The sequence below is a fragment of the Misgurnus anguillicaudatus genome, chromosome 22 (genome assembly GCF_027580225.2).
Source record: "Misgurnus anguillicaudatus chromosome 22, ASM2758022v2, whole genome shotgun sequence".
Classification (NCBI taxonomy): domain Eukaryota; kingdom Metazoa; phylum Chordata; class Actinopteri; order Cypriniformes; family Cobitidae; genus Misgurnus; species Misgurnus anguillicaudatus.
This window is the reverse complement of record NC_073358.2, coordinates 26,260,806-26,276,458: the sequence shown is the minus strand read 5'-3', so window position 1 is coordinate 26,276,458 and position 15,653 is coordinate 26,260,806. Positions and strand designations below refer to the sequence as shown.

The 15,653-nt window shown below is 38.8% G+C and overlaps 1 protein-coding gene across 1 annotated transcript in view; it reads left to right on the top strand.

Annotated features, from left to right (window-relative positions):
- fras1 (Fraser extracellular matrix complex subunit 1) overlaps positions 1-15,653 on the top strand; it is a 271,538-nt gene that overhangs the window by 248,142 nt on the left and 7,743 nt on the right. The window contains exons 49-65 of the mRNA XM_073861042.1: positions 216-356; positions 3,768-3,995; positions 4,500-4,613; positions 4,773-4,923; positions 5,710-5,869; positions 5,970-6,138; positions 6,231-6,477; positions 6,673-7,017; positions 10,191-10,351; positions 10,449-10,596; positions 10,696-10,901; positions 10,994-11,150; positions 11,322-11,522; positions 12,821-13,008; positions 13,181-13,456; positions 14,042-14,274; positions 14,422-14,582. Coding sequence (XP_073717143.1) covers positions 216-356; positions 3,768-3,995; positions 4,500-4,613; positions 4,773-4,923; positions 5,710-5,869; positions 5,970-6,138; positions 6,231-6,477; positions 6,673-7,017; positions 10,191-10,351; positions 10,449-10,596; positions 10,696-10,901; positions 10,994-11,150; positions 11,322-11,522; positions 12,821-13,008; positions 13,181-13,456; positions 14,042-14,274; positions 14,422-14,582 — 3,286 coding nt within the window. The remainder of the gene's footprint in view (positions 1-215; positions 357-3,767; positions 3,996-4,499; positions 4,614-4,772; positions 4,924-5,709; positions 5,870-5,969; positions 6,139-6,230; positions 6,478-6,672; positions 7,018-10,190; positions 10,352-10,448; positions 10,597-10,695; positions 10,902-10,993; positions 11,151-11,321; positions 11,523-12,820; positions 13,009-13,180; positions 13,457-14,041; positions 14,275-14,421; positions 14,583-15,653) is intronic.

The following is a 15,653-nucleotide window of genomic DNA, read 5'->3' as shown; positions in this document are numbered from 1 at the left end:
TTTATGGTTTGTCTGTATCTCTGCAATTAACTGTGATTGGATAATTGCAGAAATCAAATTAGTGAGAAATTAGATTTTGTACTGAAGAACATTTGAGCGCAAATATAAACTGACTTTATTTCCAAGCGCCGTATCCTCCTTATTCCAAATAAACTACCAGTTTCATTTTACTTTGATGCCTCAAATAAAATACACGTGATGTATGTGCCCTCCAGATATCACAGACGTTCTACATCACAATCCGGCCGGTGGACGACTCTCTGCCCGTGCTGCAGGTGCCAGGGATGAGAGTGCAGGAGGGAGTGAGGAAGACGATCACCGAATTTGAACTGAAGGCCACAGATGCTGATACAGAGGTATCGTTGAGATAGCCAGCTGCATGTTTACCCAGGTTGTGCTTGCAATTAACCTTTGGTGGTGCTTTATTTATTCTTTAAAAAGGAGGACTGTGTGTTTAATGTGTAATGGGTTTCTGTGCAAATTTATATTGCAGTATGTGTGGGATATAGGGTGGAAGCAGAGCAAGAATTTTTATGTTTTTTCAATCACTGTCAAATCCTTTAACCTATACTACAATTAAATTTATATCAGAAACAATTTAGGATGCTTCTCACGAAATCCAGACTTAGAAGGTGTCCAGAATCAGATTTTTTTAAAGCTCTTGAAGCCAATTTTTTTGCACATATAAGATTAAGGTCTGAACTTACTGGGCCCTATTTTAACGATCTGAAACGCAAGTCCGAAGCGCAATGCGCAAGTGACTTGTGGGCGGATCTTGGGCGCCTTTGCTATTTTCCCGGCGGGAGAAATAAGTCTTGCGCCGGGCGCAAATCAATAAGGGGTTGGTCTGAAGTAGGTTAATTATTCATAGGTGTGGTTTGGGCGTAACGTCAAATAAACCAATCAGAACGCTATCCAACATTCCCTTTAAACGCAAGGGCGCAAGTTCCATGGCGGGTTGCTATTATTCTGACGGATTTGACAGGCGCACGCCAGGAGCGGTTCACAGCCGAGGAGACCCACGTTCTTGTAAGAGCAGTCAAAGACAGAGAAGTTGTTTTGTATGGGGATGGGAGAAACCCGCTCAAATAAGCGTTTGTTAAACAGTCGTGAGAGGAAATAGCCGCAATTGTCTAATCAGCTTCGCCAAGCACTACAATGATGTCAGGAAACTGGGGGATCCCAAGCTTGCCAGCATAAATCGGGCACGCCGGGCACACAGGAGGACATCGCTGCGTCCACCCTCAGCGCTGAAAGGGTTTGGGGGCTTTGAAATCGGACACAAGAAACGCAAGCAAGGTCCAACCCCAAAGTACACTTACAAATCAAGTTCACATACATGAAGGTTTCTTATGAAAACATTTTAATTATTTTTTAGATAAATAAACGTAATACAGCCACACAACAAACGTATGAAAATATTTTAATCGTTATTTGCATGATAATTGTTTAACGCTGCCACACAAAATAAATAAAAACTATCACAACAATGCACACCACAATGATTTCCCTTATCTCATTTATTCATATTTTTTATTGTAACAATTTATGATTTGATTTCCCTTATCTCATATTTTTTATTGTAACAATTAATGATTTGCAAAAATAACTGTTGCATCTGTGTAGATTAGATAAGCAATGCGCGTTGTGCACGCTATACATTATGGTCAAACATGCGCCCTTAAAATAGCATAATGAACCACGCGCAACGCGCCACTGACTTTAGACTAGTTTTTTTGGTTAGTAGCGCAATTGTTTTTTGAAACTGCAAAATAGCATAAGAGATGGTTTGCGCCGGAGCACGCCTCCTTTTTTGCGCTGAACCGCCCAGGGAGCGCAAGTTCATTCCCTAGTTTGCCGACGTGCGTCTTTGGAGGGAAAAACCCGCTGTGCACCGGTCCAAAATACGAAATGATACATGCGTCACTGACAAAGTCAATTGCGCTGGGTGCAAGATAGGGCCCACTATAACCATTATTTTTAGAGGATTTAAAAATATTTCCTATAGAATTATTTACATTTTTTAGATTATCCTTATCAAATATTATCATTACCGCAACATGATATTACATTAAATATGTAAGGGATAAGGTACAGGCAGCCGGTAGTTATCGCGAAATAAGCCCCGACAGTGTGATCAGGACCCGACGCGAAGTGGAGGGTCTTGTATCACACTGAAGGGGCTTATTTTCGCGATAACTACCGGCTGCCTGTACATTATCCCGCTTATTACGCGGCTACTTGCCACATAAGGAAACAAACTGGACATAAATATGAATTTAAAACATTTTATTGGCATATTTGCTTTAAATTAACATTTTTATCCTTCCGCAAAACTTTGCACAGATGCATAAAATGGTCGTAATACCTCATTAAGATCCTCTGCTTCATACTGGTCCGTCTCCATTTTTTTCTCTTTTAGCCAGTCTTTGAGAAGTTTTATTGCCCATTCTGTATTTTTTTGTGTGTTGGCTTCTTAGCTGTCATGCTCTATTTTGTCAAGTTCAGTCTCAGTAAGCTCTCTGTGTCTTGTCGTTGTTTGTTCTTCTTCGTAGTTCAATTTTCGTTTTTTCATCTTAATTGGGGAGCCATTTGAATCGTCCAAATCTATACACTGTTTAAATGTTTTGTTTTTTCAGTACATGTTAAAATTAATGTCGAAATTTTCCATTGTTAATTGTGGTTGTCCAGTGTTTGTCACAAGTTGGCACCAAACGTTAATCTTTGTTGGCGAGGAGGGCTTTTAAACATACAAGTAGTACCGGCTATGCGTTATTACTTTGGAGCAGTTATTATTTGAAAAAAAACGAGTCTGCAAATGTCTCAACTGACCAATCAGAATCAAGCATTCCAGAGAGCCATGTAATAAATCCATTTAAAAACTCATGTTTCGGTAATGAGAACTAAAAAGTTGTCTAGGTACTATGACAAACAAAATTTCATAAGAACTGCTTACCTGGTAGCCATTTGAGTGTCACAGTCAATTATGTCCCTTCTAACCATTTTTTTTTTTTAAATGTTAGTTCCTTGAGGGCTTAAACAATGATTGAAAATTGTTGTGGAGGATGAGAAAATTGGACACATTTATATTCCTTATTATTGTCTCTACATTTACCAATGATCACCAAATACCACATGTTTCTTTACTGTAAATGTTTAGAGTATAACATGCACTGAAGCTTTTTATTTTTTTTTTGTTTTTTTAATTATAAATATTTCCATGTCAAAGAACCCAAATCCAGTCATGGACACATTTCGGTAATGAAAATTTTCCCCTTAAATGTGAAAAAAAAATTTGGTTTGTATGATGTCATTTAAATCATGTGCAAAATAGTACATGAAGAGATGTTTGTAACTGTATGCTTCTTATTTTGCATTTACCTTTTTTATCAAAATGTTTCATGACACCTCATAAGTCTAATTTCGCAAGAATCACTCTTTAACTTTGTGACATGTATTAAGATAACAAATGTAAAATATACGAAACGTTTCTTTTCTATACAAAGTTAACGCCAGTCAAATGTGACGTCTTTTCAAAATTGTGAATAATTATATTTTTGTACTGTATCAATGCACCCCCCTTGCAATTGAAACTTTGCAAACATCTGGAGCTATACTGGAAAAATCTTGTTGCTATGTTTCGGTTATTAAAGAATGCTTCGAGCTCCATTCACATTCACTGTCGCCAACAGCGGACATCTGTCTAATCTGTTCATTTAATTTCCCACATCTGACAGTCTATCTTTCTTTCTCTATCTTACTGTTAGGAGGACTCTGTTACATTCACTATAGTTCAGGCTCCTCGTCATGGCACCATTGAGCGCACCAGTAACGGTCAACATTACCGTCAGACAAACACCTTCACTATGGATGACATCTATCAAAACCGCATCAGTTACAACCATGATGGCAGTAATTCCCTTAAAGACAGATTCACGTTCACTGTTGGTGATGGCACCAACATGTTCTTTATCATCGAGGAGGGTGGAAAAGAGGTTGGTAGACCTTGCCTCCAAAATCTCACTTTAACCCCTTGGTCTTCATTTACATACAAGTGTGTGTGTGTTTGTGTATTGCTGAGTTCTATACACTCAAATGAAAGACCTTAAAAAATTTAATCTATTTGACTAACATAGCAATTTATGCAATATGCCAGTTTCCGTCTCTCTCCCTCATAATAACTCGATCTATCATCAACTGCTTTAGCTGTGTCAGCTCACTGTCACTTGCCCTGGGAGGTAAATAGTCTCTCAGTGGACATTGGAAATGGGGAACCTCATCTTGTTGTAGGATGACAAAATAGCAGTACTGTGACAGTATTTAATCTTGGAGGCTCTGAACAGCATTACTCAGCAGATAGCTCGACTTAACATTTGAATTTAAATGGACTACCATACTGTACTGTATGTAGGAGGATCAAAGTGAGATTGAATGCTTCTGTGTTTTATTTAAACTTTCGGTTTAACATTGTGTATATTAAATTGCCTCCTTTGTTTCAGGTGGTGACCGCTGCTCCACAAAAGTTTAAAATTGACATTTTGCCTGTTGATGATGGAACCCCTCGAATTGTCACCAACCTGGGCCTGCAGTGGCTGGAGTACATGGAGAATAAGGTAGATAATGAGTAGATATAGAAGCTCAGCTCTGGATTACGTCCATTCAGGCGTCCGCAGTGAGATGTTGGCATCTGAACAAATGTTGGCGCACTTGCGCCACCTGCTGGGTTTATGTTGCATAAGTTATTCATTACGGTCTGAATATCTTTATTACAGGCCACCAATCTGATATCCAAGAAAGAGCTTCTTACTGTTGATCCGGACACAGATGATGGACAGCTGACTTATGAAGTCACTACAGAACCTAAATACGGTTACCTGGAGAGTAAACTTAAACCTGGAAAACCCATCACCTCTTTCACACAAGGTATTTATGACACTATATAGAGTAGAGGGTTATCAAACTATATGAACTTAGTACATCTTCTTAAAAAAAATCCAGATAATTTTCTCACCACAATTTCATCAAAAATGTTGATGTCTTTCTTGGTTAAGTCAAGATGAAATTATGTTTTTAAGGAAAACATTCCAGGATTTTTCTCATTTTAATGGACTTTAATGGACCCCAATGCTTAACAGTTTTAAATTGCAGTTTCAAAGGACTTTAAACGATCTTAAACGAGGCATAAGGGTCTTGTCTGGCGAAACAATTGTCATTTTTGGAAAGAAATATGCACTTTTAAACCACAACTTTTCGTCCTCCTCCGGTCCTGTGGCGCGCCAGCGCGACCTCACGAAACACGCCATCACATCAAGAGGTCACAGATAATGTATCGAAACTATGCCCCAGTGTTTACAAGTGTGGAGAAAGAGGACCGTTCCGACATCGCTGTATGTGGAATGATACTAATTAATGTCTTTGTGTCAGTTTATTGTTTAAAATGTTCCGCAAATGTGCGTTTCATATATGTAACGTGACCTTTCTAAAACTGTTAAGTGTTGGGGTCCAATAAAGTCCATGAGAAAAATCCTGGAATGTTTTCCTCAAAAAACATAATTTCTTCTTGACTGAACAAAGAGAGACATCAACATTTTGGATGACATGGTGGTGAGTAAATTATCTGCATTTTTTTTAAAGAAAATTGACTAATCCTTTAAATTCCATCAAGTCAAGCCCACCTTTTAAGGTATCCTTAAATGTATTGTCTTGCAGCTGACATAAACCTGGGCCTTATCCGATACGTTTTGAATGAGAACAAAAATCAGGAGACCATGGACAACTTTAAGTTTCTTGTGAAGGACAGCAAACCGAATGTGGTCAGTGACAATGTGTTCCACATTCAGTGGTCTCTGATCAGCTTCGAGCACAAGAGGTGTGCCTCGAATTTAGTTCTCAACCTTACGTAAATAAGCAATTTCTTTCAGGTACAAAATAATTGTATTTCCTAGTAATACGTGTTTTTCTGTCTGCAGCTACAATGTGAGTGAAAAAGATGGAACGGTGGCAGTCACTGTGAAGAGAACCGGCAATCTGAACCAATATGCAATTGTGCTGTGCCGTACTGAACAGGGCACTGCGACCTCCACATCTAGCATGGGCTCTCGACCTGGACAGCAGGACTATGTTGAATATGCAGGCCAGGTAACTCTAATGTTGATCGGTTCAAACTGCCAAGTTGTAATTTAATTTATTCAATTCCTATAATTTACCTTTAATGATTTTTGGGTCCCCAGGTTCAGTTTGATGAGAGAGAAGACACTAAAGTGTGCAACATAGTGATCAATGATGACCAGGTCTTTGAGAACATTGAGAGCTTCAACGTGGAACTGAGCATGCCGGTGTATGCCCTGCTGGGCTCAGTGACCCGAGCTAAAGTTAATATCAATGACACAGAGGATGAACCCACCCTGCAGTTTGATAAAAAGATCTACCACGTCAATGAGAGCAAGGGCTTTATCTTTGCTCCTATTGAGAGAAAGGGTCAGTTTAATAACTTTTTAAGCATTTTATGCATGTGTTTTAAATACTACACCATACAGAAAATCATCAGATACATAATCAGAGAATGATTATACATTATAGTGAAATTATAGTAGGACTACAAATCAGAAATGATCATTCTTTTTATCATAATCACCATGGTGATGATGTGAAGGTAATCTGTGTTTCCTTCAGGTGACACCGGCAGCACAGTTTCAGCTCTGTGCTACACTGTGCCTAAATCAGCCAAGGGCAGCAGCCTGCACGCTCTGGAGTCTGGATCCGACTACAAGACCCGCGGGATGAGCAGTGAGAACCGCGTCATCTTCGGCCCGGGTGTGAGCATGTCCACTTGTGATGTGAAACTGATCGATGACAGTGAATATGAGCTCTCTGAAGAGTTTGAGCTGGTGCTGTCAGATGCCTCGGACAATGCGCGCATAGGAGGAGTCACAGTGGCTAAAGTCATCATAGATGGGCCAAATGATGCTTCCACTGTCTTCCTGGGCAACGGGTCCTTCACCTTCAGTGAAGATGCAGGTTAGTAGTTTCATGTTGTAGGTAATAAATATACGATTATTTGACACTGAAGTAATAATTTGTTGCTTTAGTTTTGATGAAAGTAGGCTACAGTAACAAATCAGAAGCATTAATTTATTCATCATTATTTATTTCTCTAAAAATCTTTTTTAATTTTAACATTTGGGGCCAGATTTACTAAACAGGGCTAATAAGCGTAACTGCGCAATTCCGAAAAAGCACCGATGTGAGTGGTAATATCTGCGGGTTATTTACTAAAAAGGAAAATTACATAACACAGGCGCAACAGTTGATTTCCATAATGCAACCTATTAAGAGCAGCGCAAATTAGTTCAGGGTCGCAAAGATGTAGAGCTGATGAGTTGTGCATGGTCTACTAACATCCGAGCACTGAAAAGTGAAGGTTTACAATAAGTTTTAAAACAACTGGTATTGTGTGATGACTTCTGCCGATTTCCTCCAGCAAATAAAAAGATGGATTGCCAAACAATATTTTTAAATAATATGTTCCTCTGGCATTCCAAATAAACTGTTACATATTAAAAAATCCTCTGCCTTGTACCACACGCTCTCTGATGCCTCTTTTATCAGCTACAATTTCAACCATTTCAAGCGCAAAATGATTTAAAGGGGTCATATTATGAGATTTTATTTTAAAGGGGCCATAGCATGAGAATCTGACTTTTTGCATGTTTAAATGCTATAATTGGGTTCCAATTGCTTCTATCAAACTAGAAAATGTGAAAAAGATCAACCCAGTAACTTTTTTGGTAAACCATTTTCTGCAAGCATGTGAAAAATTAGGCCATTGAAATTTGGCTCTCCTTATGATGTCATAAGGAGATATTATTATAATAATAGCACCCCTCTATCCAACCACAGCACTGCCATTTAGTGCAAAGAGAAAAAAAGAGAGGGGTAAAAAATAATTGACAGCACAATTGAGTTTGAATTGCATCAAACCACCATTATTGTGATCAGTGTTTGCACTTCATCCGCACATTTGCATTTTAAAGGACACACCCAAAATGGCACATTTTTGCACACACCAACAAAGTGGTAATTTTAACATGTTATAATAAATTATATGGTATTTTGAGCTAAAACTTCACATATGTGCTCTGGGGACACCAAAGATTTATTTGACATCTTAAAAAATTATTGTGTCGTGTCCCCTTTAAGATGCAAAATAAGTATTTGGTGTCCCCAGAGTCCGTATGTGAAGTTTTAGATAAAATATCCCACATATAATTAATCATAGCATGTTAAAACTGCCTAAACTGATCGCATTGATGGTAGTTTGTTGCAATTGAAACTCAATTGTATCTTTCTCTCTGCATTAAATGGCAGTGCCGTGGTTGGATAGTGCAGATTAAGGGCGGTATTATTGTAATTGGCCTTGCTACCTACGTCACAAAACAGGCGAAATCTGAACTACCTAATTTTTCAGAGAATAGCCAAATCTAAGTTACTGGGTTCATCTTTTTCATGTTTTCTACGTTGATAGAAGCACTGGGGACCCAATTCTGATTGAAAAAGTCTGATTGTCACGCTATGACCCCTTTGAGACATGCTTTTTTTGTATCGCATGTCCAAACATTAGTCAAGCACATTGCAAAAACTCGTAGAAATGCATGGGTGATTCTCACGAAAACTTGGTTTTAAAAATGTCAAGCATGAAAATGAAAAAATTGCTTAAATTTACTTTTTTTCCCACCAGACATTGAAAAACAGAGTCTGGAGTAAATGGGAACATTAATTTAAAAACTTTTACTTATCATTTAACACTTTTTGTAACATAATTAAAAAAATTAGTCCTAAAAAATCTCATTACCACAACAGTCAGAAAACATCAACACTGACATATTTTCAAAATGACATGACAAACCTGAAAGAACATAATTTGGAGATTCTGCACATGCATTTAAAATCAAAGAATTATGCTTCTACTAATTAAATTAACATTTAATAAGCATCTGTTGCGGTAATGATAATCAAAATGTCGTGTATGCATTCTGACAAGACAATATTTCAAATTAACTGTAAAAAAAAATGATCTTACCTGGTAGCCATCTTGAAGTAACTGGTCCATGTGCTTGGTCACTCAAAATCAAACTTTATTAAAATTCTGTATGTGTGCTTAAACTGTTCTCAAAAAGTGTTGCGGAGGATGAGAACATCAGGCATGGACACATCATTTTCCTAATTTTTCTTCATTATTATTATACATGAATATTCAGTAAATATTTTTTCTGTCATCTAAAGTAGTCTAGCAAAACATCCATTTATTTTTATTCTCAATATTTGTGTGTTAATTTGATTAAATTACAACATAACGCATGTTCAAACACAGCCGGACACATTGCGGTAATGAGAATTTCAGCAGAAAATGAGATAAAATTTACAATTATAAATTCTTATGTTGAAATCACACATTGTGCAAGGTAGAACACAGTATTGTGTTAATTCTGATGCTTTTTCATGTTACTATATTACACATTTTAAAGCTAAAATCATTAGTGCCGTGGTGTTTCAATGGTTTCGTGAGAATCACCCGCATATGCAATAACGTCAGTCACAAAAATAAATAAACCACACCTTTTCAGTGCTAATTATCGTCTTTAGTAAATCCCGAAAGTCGTTGTGTAACTTTTAAAAGGATCTCTTGACAGAATTGCAATATGATATACATAACTATATTATCAGTGATGCATGAAGACCTTACAAAATTGACATGAATGACACATGAATTTATCTACATACATTGCGGGTCCCATTATATGGAAGTTGCCATATCGCGCCACCATGTTCTACACTAGCCATAAACAGACAAACTGTTCTTTAGAACGCATTGTTGTCACAGACGATGACATGTTTGTCCTGTGGCGGCTAATGTAGCTTCACTACGTGAAAGGGAGGTGTGAGCTGAGGACTGAGCCATTAGTTGCAATTCAAAGTCTCATTGCTGAATAACACCAAAAATCTACACGCTGGACCTTTAAGTCGTTTTATTCAAGTAAAAAAAATGTAATATGGCTGAACAGCCTGACAACATTAGGTTATACCAAGAAGATTTTATTTAGAGTTCGATCAGAAAGAAACGGATCCATATACTTCCAACTAAAGCAACCTGGGCCTATGCAATACTGATGTTCTGAAATATTCTTCTATAGGCACCATTGAAATCCCTGTGCTGCGGCAAGGCAGTGACCTTTCCTCCGTGACCTCTGTGTGGTGTGCCACACGTCCTGCGGATCAGGATTCAGCAACCCCTGGTGTGGATTACATCCCTAGCTCCAAAAAAGTGGAGTTTAAGCCAGGCAAAACTGAGGAGGTAATAAAACGTTTAATCTTTCCCCCAAATAGTCTATCGCAAATGTTTAAAGGTGAGAAGCAATTTTCTTTCTTCATTTGTTTACGCTTTTCTTTAGACGTGCAGTTTAACTATAATGGATGACATCCAGAACCCTACAATCGAAGGGAAAGAATCCTTCATCGTATTCCTTAGTTCTCCCAATGGAGCTGTCCTTACTGAGCCACATGAAGCACCTGTCTACATCACGGACACTACCCAAGACAGTGTGTCAACTACTGTCATAATCAATGTAATTTAACAAGCATGTACTTACAGTAGCATCATATGGAGTTACTTACAGAGTAAATGCTTTCTGCTTACAGTACCTAGCATGCAATTTGAGAAGTTGGCGTATACAGTAAAGGAGAAAGATGGCGTCCTGCACATTCCCATTTTTAGGACAGGAGATCTTTCCTATAAGTCCTCAGTTCGCTGTTTCACACGCACAATGTCAGCTATGGTGATGGATGACTTTGAGGAGAGGAGAAACACAGATGACTTCAGAATCACATTTAATAAAGGGGAGAAGGTCCTGCTTCTTTTTTACTTATAACACGTTTAACTTTTTGACCAAAAATTTAATTTTAATTGATATTAAAATCAGTAACTTCTGATTTGCAGGTGAAAAATTGTACAGTATTGATCCAAGACGACTCAGTATTTGAGCCTGAAGAAGAGTTTCAGGTCCATCTCGGCAGCCCACAAGGTGACCACTGGATTGGAGCCATGATTGGAGTCAGTGACATTATAACTGTGACCATTACAAACGATGAAGATGGTGAGTAGTTTGTTTGTTTTTAACACCACATTAGTAACGATAACTAAGTCATAGGTTACATTTCCAGAAAATAAGGATACTCATGATAGTCATCCATTTATTAAATTAATCCATTTGTATTAATGCGTCTGTCAATTGCCTAAACGTAAAACAGTACATCATGCTTTTCAGCACCTACGATAGAGTTTGAACAAGCCTCTTTCCAAGTCCGTGAGCCTCCTGGCCCGGATGGAATCGAAGTTTTGAATATCAAGGTCATTCGTAAGGGAGACCTTGACCGTACCTCAAAGATCCGATGCAGCACAAGGGATGGGTCTGCTCAGTCAGGTGTAGACTACAACCCCAAAAGTCGAGTACTCAAATTCAACCCTGGTAAGTCTTATTTTACTTATATCTACACTCACCTAAAGGATTATTAGAAACACCTGTTAAATTTCTCCTTCATGCAATTATCTAATCAACCAATCACATGGCAGTTGCTTCAATGCATTTAGGGGTGTGGTCCTGGTTAAGACAATCTCCTGAACTCCAAACTGAATGTCAGAATGGGAAAGATAGGTGATTTAAGCAATTTTGAACGTGGCATGGTTGTTGGTGCCAGACGGGCCAGTCTGAGTATTTCACAATCTGCTCAGTTACTGGGATTTTCACGCACAACCATTTCTAGGGTTTACAAAGAATGGTGTGAAAAGGGAAAAACGTCCAGTATACAGCAGTCTTGTGGGCGAAAATGCCTTGTTGATGCTAGAGGTCAGAGGAGAATGGGCCGACTGATTCAAGCTGATAGAAGAGCAACTTTGACTGAAATAACCAGACGTTACAACTGAGGTATGCAGCAAAGCATTTGTGAAGCCACAACACGCACAACCTTGAGGCAGATGGGCTACAACAGCAGAAGACCCCACCGGGTACCACTCATCTCCACTACAAATAGGAAAAAAAGGCTACAATTTGCACAAGCTCACCAAAATTGGACCATTAAAAATTGGAAAAATGTTGCCTGGTCTGATGAGTCTCCATTTCTGTTGAGACATTCGAATGGTAGAGTCAGAATTTGGCGTAAACAGAATGAGAACATGGATTCACCATGCCTTGTTACCACTGTGCAGGCTGGTGGTGGTGGTGTAATGGTGTGGGGGATGTTTTCTTGGCATACTTTAGGCCCCTTAGTGGGCATCAATTAAATGCCACGGCCTACCTGAGCATTGTTTCAGACCATGTCCATCCCTTTATGACCACCATGTACACATTCTCTGATGGCTACTTCCAGCAGGATAATGCACTATGTCACAAAGCTCGAATCATTTCAAATTGATTTCTTGAAGATGACAATGAGTTCACTGTACTAAAATGGCCCCCACAGTCACCAGATCTAAACCCAATAGAGCATCTATGGGATGTGGTGGAACGGGAGCTTCGTGCCCTGGATGTGCATCCCACAAATCTCCCTCAACTGCAAGATGCTATTCTATCAATATGGGCCAACATTTCTAAAGAATGCTTTCAGTACCTTGTTGAATCAATGCCACGTAGAATTAAGGCAGTTCTGAAGGCGAAAGGGGGTCAAACACAGTATTAATATGGTGTTCCTAATAATCCTTTAGGTGAGTGTAGCTTCTAATTATACAGTCTAATTATGTTTTAATAATCTTCCCTCCTTTTGGTGACAGGTGTGGACCATATCCTCTTTAAGGTAGAAATTCTGTCCAATGAGGACAGAGAGTGGCATGAGTCCTTCTCGCTGGTCCTTGGTCCTGATGACCCTGTTGAGGCGGTGCTTGGCGAGATTACCATGGCAACAGTGACTATCCTAGATCAGGAAGCGGCAGGAAGTCTCATCCTTCCAGCTCCACCTATTGTAAGCATCATACAGTATATACAGCTATGTTTTTCACTCGCTATTACTATTTTATTTCCTTGTTCGCTCTAAACATTTCAGTCAAGTATACAATATCAGTCAAGCTTTTAATTGTATACATTTTTTGAAATTTTTAGATAATTGCATAATGAACACTTTGATTTCCTCAAAGGTGGTGTCACTGTCGGACTATGACTACGTCCAGGAGGTCACTAAAGAGGGCAGTAAGAAATCTCCATCTCCTGGATATCCTTTGGTCTGTGTGACACCTTGCGACCCCCATTATCCCAAATACTCAGTCATGAAAGGACGCTGCGAGGAGGCAGGCATCAACCAGACCTCCATCCACTTCGGCTGGGAGGTTGCAACTCCCACAGACACCAGTGGAGCCCGTTCACCCTTTGAGACGGTGACGGATAACACGCCATACACCACAGTCAATCACATGGTCAGTATGATATTAGCCTGTTGTCATCCATACAACTGTTAGATGTTACTAGCCAGTGTTTTATGGTATCTGCAAAGTAATCATTTACTTAACCTTATGTCATTACAAATTCCTATTACTTTCTTACAACACTAAACGAGAAATGTGGCTACAGGTTGTGATTATAAATCATATAGACAACTTTTATAATACTTTTGTGCTATTTTTTTAGTTCAGTTTAAAGCTCATGAAACCTCTAGTACTCATTCATTATAATTGCATTAGAAAGAGTGACCGATACATTTCCACTTTGTGTTCCTAGCACACAAGTTTGGAATGAGATAATGCTTTTAATTTTTAAGTGAACCGTCGCTTTAATGTGTAATGGGATCAAGAAGCATTTCTCTGTAGCTGCCACTTTAATATCTGTGTTCATTCATTGCAACACATATACATTTATGTATTTGGCAGATGATTTTATCCAAATCGGTGTACAGTGCTCCCGAGCTATATGTGCTGCCCATGATTTTTTTACATGGCTAAAGCCGTGTTCTGCCAATTGAGCAACAAGAACACTGCACTTATGTACATGTTATTGCTCCACAGGTCCTGGACAGTATCTATTTTAGTAGACGCTTCCATGTGCGTTGTGTAGCGCAGGCCAGAGATAAAGCCGGTCATTTGGGTACTCCCCTAAGAAGCAACATCGCTACCATCGGCACTGAGGGCTCAATATGCCACACCCCTGTTACCACGGGAACCGCCCGGGGCTTCCAGGCTCAGTCCTTCATTGCCACTTTGAAATACTTGGATGTAAAGCACAAAGAGCATCCAAACAGGTCAGAGAGACTTTTTGAAATTGTCAAAGCAAAACCAGATCAATGTAGCTAATTGTAAGTGAATAGAACAGGCTAAAAACGTTTTAATGCAGGTGCAGGCCCAAAAACACATTCTCATTAAGTGTGTATTTGTTTCTCTTTGGTCAGGATCCATATCTCCGTGCAGATCCCTCATCAAGATGGAATGCTTCCCTTGGTGTCCACCATGCCTCTGCACAACCTACACTTCCTGCTTTCTGAGTCCATTTACCGTCAACAACATGTCTGTTCCAACCTGGTCACACTTAAAGACCTGCACGGTATCTCTGGTGAGAAAAGCCTGACACAATCTAAGCACACAGCAAAGACCAAACAAATCTTTGCCAAGAATGACCTTTTACAGACCAGTGTTTGAAAATGACATCAGTATGTTATTTGTGACCCAGCCTTTAAAAACCAAGCTTTGTGTACATAATGTAAGGAACATACTGTGAAAATGTTAAAACCTTGATATCTTAAATATTAAAGGATTAGTCAATTTTCTTTAAAAAAATCCAAATAATTTACTCACCACCATGTCATCCAAAATGTTGATGTCTTTCTTTGTTCAGTCGAGAAGAAATAATGTTTTTTGAGGAAAACATTCAAGGATTTTTCTCATTTTAATTTACTTTAATGGACCCCAATACTTAACACTTAACTCAACACTTAACAATTTTTCTCAACAGAGTTACAAAGGACTCTAACGATCCCAAACGAGGCATATGGGTTTTATCTAGCGAAACGATTGTCATTTTTGACAAGAAAAATAAAAAATATGCACTTTTAAACCACAACTTCTCGTCTATCTCCGGTTCTGTAAAGCGCCAGCACGACCTCACGTAATTGCGTAGTGACGTAGAAAGGTCACGTGTTACATATATGAAATGCACATTTGCGGACCATTTTAAACAAAAACTGACACAAAGACATTTATTAGTATCATTCGTCATACAACAACGTTGGAACGGTCCTCTTTCTCCACACTTGTAAACACTGGGGCATAGTTTCGCATACGTCCTCCGTGACCTCCCGACGTGACGACGTTTTGCGTGAGGTTGCGCTGGCGCATCACAGGACCGGATATAGACGAGAAGTTGTGGTTTAAAAGTGCATATTTTTTATTTTTCTTGTCAAAAATGACAATCGTTTTGCTAGATAAGACCCTAATGCCTCGTTTGGGATCGTTTAGAATCCTTTGGAACTCCGTTGAAAAAACTGTTAAGTGTTGAGTTAACTGTTAAGTGTTGATGTCCATTAAAATGAGAAAAATCTTGGAATGTTTTCCTCAAAAAACATAATTTCTTCGCGACTGAACAAAGAAAGACAACAACATTTTGGATGACACGGTGGTGAGTAAC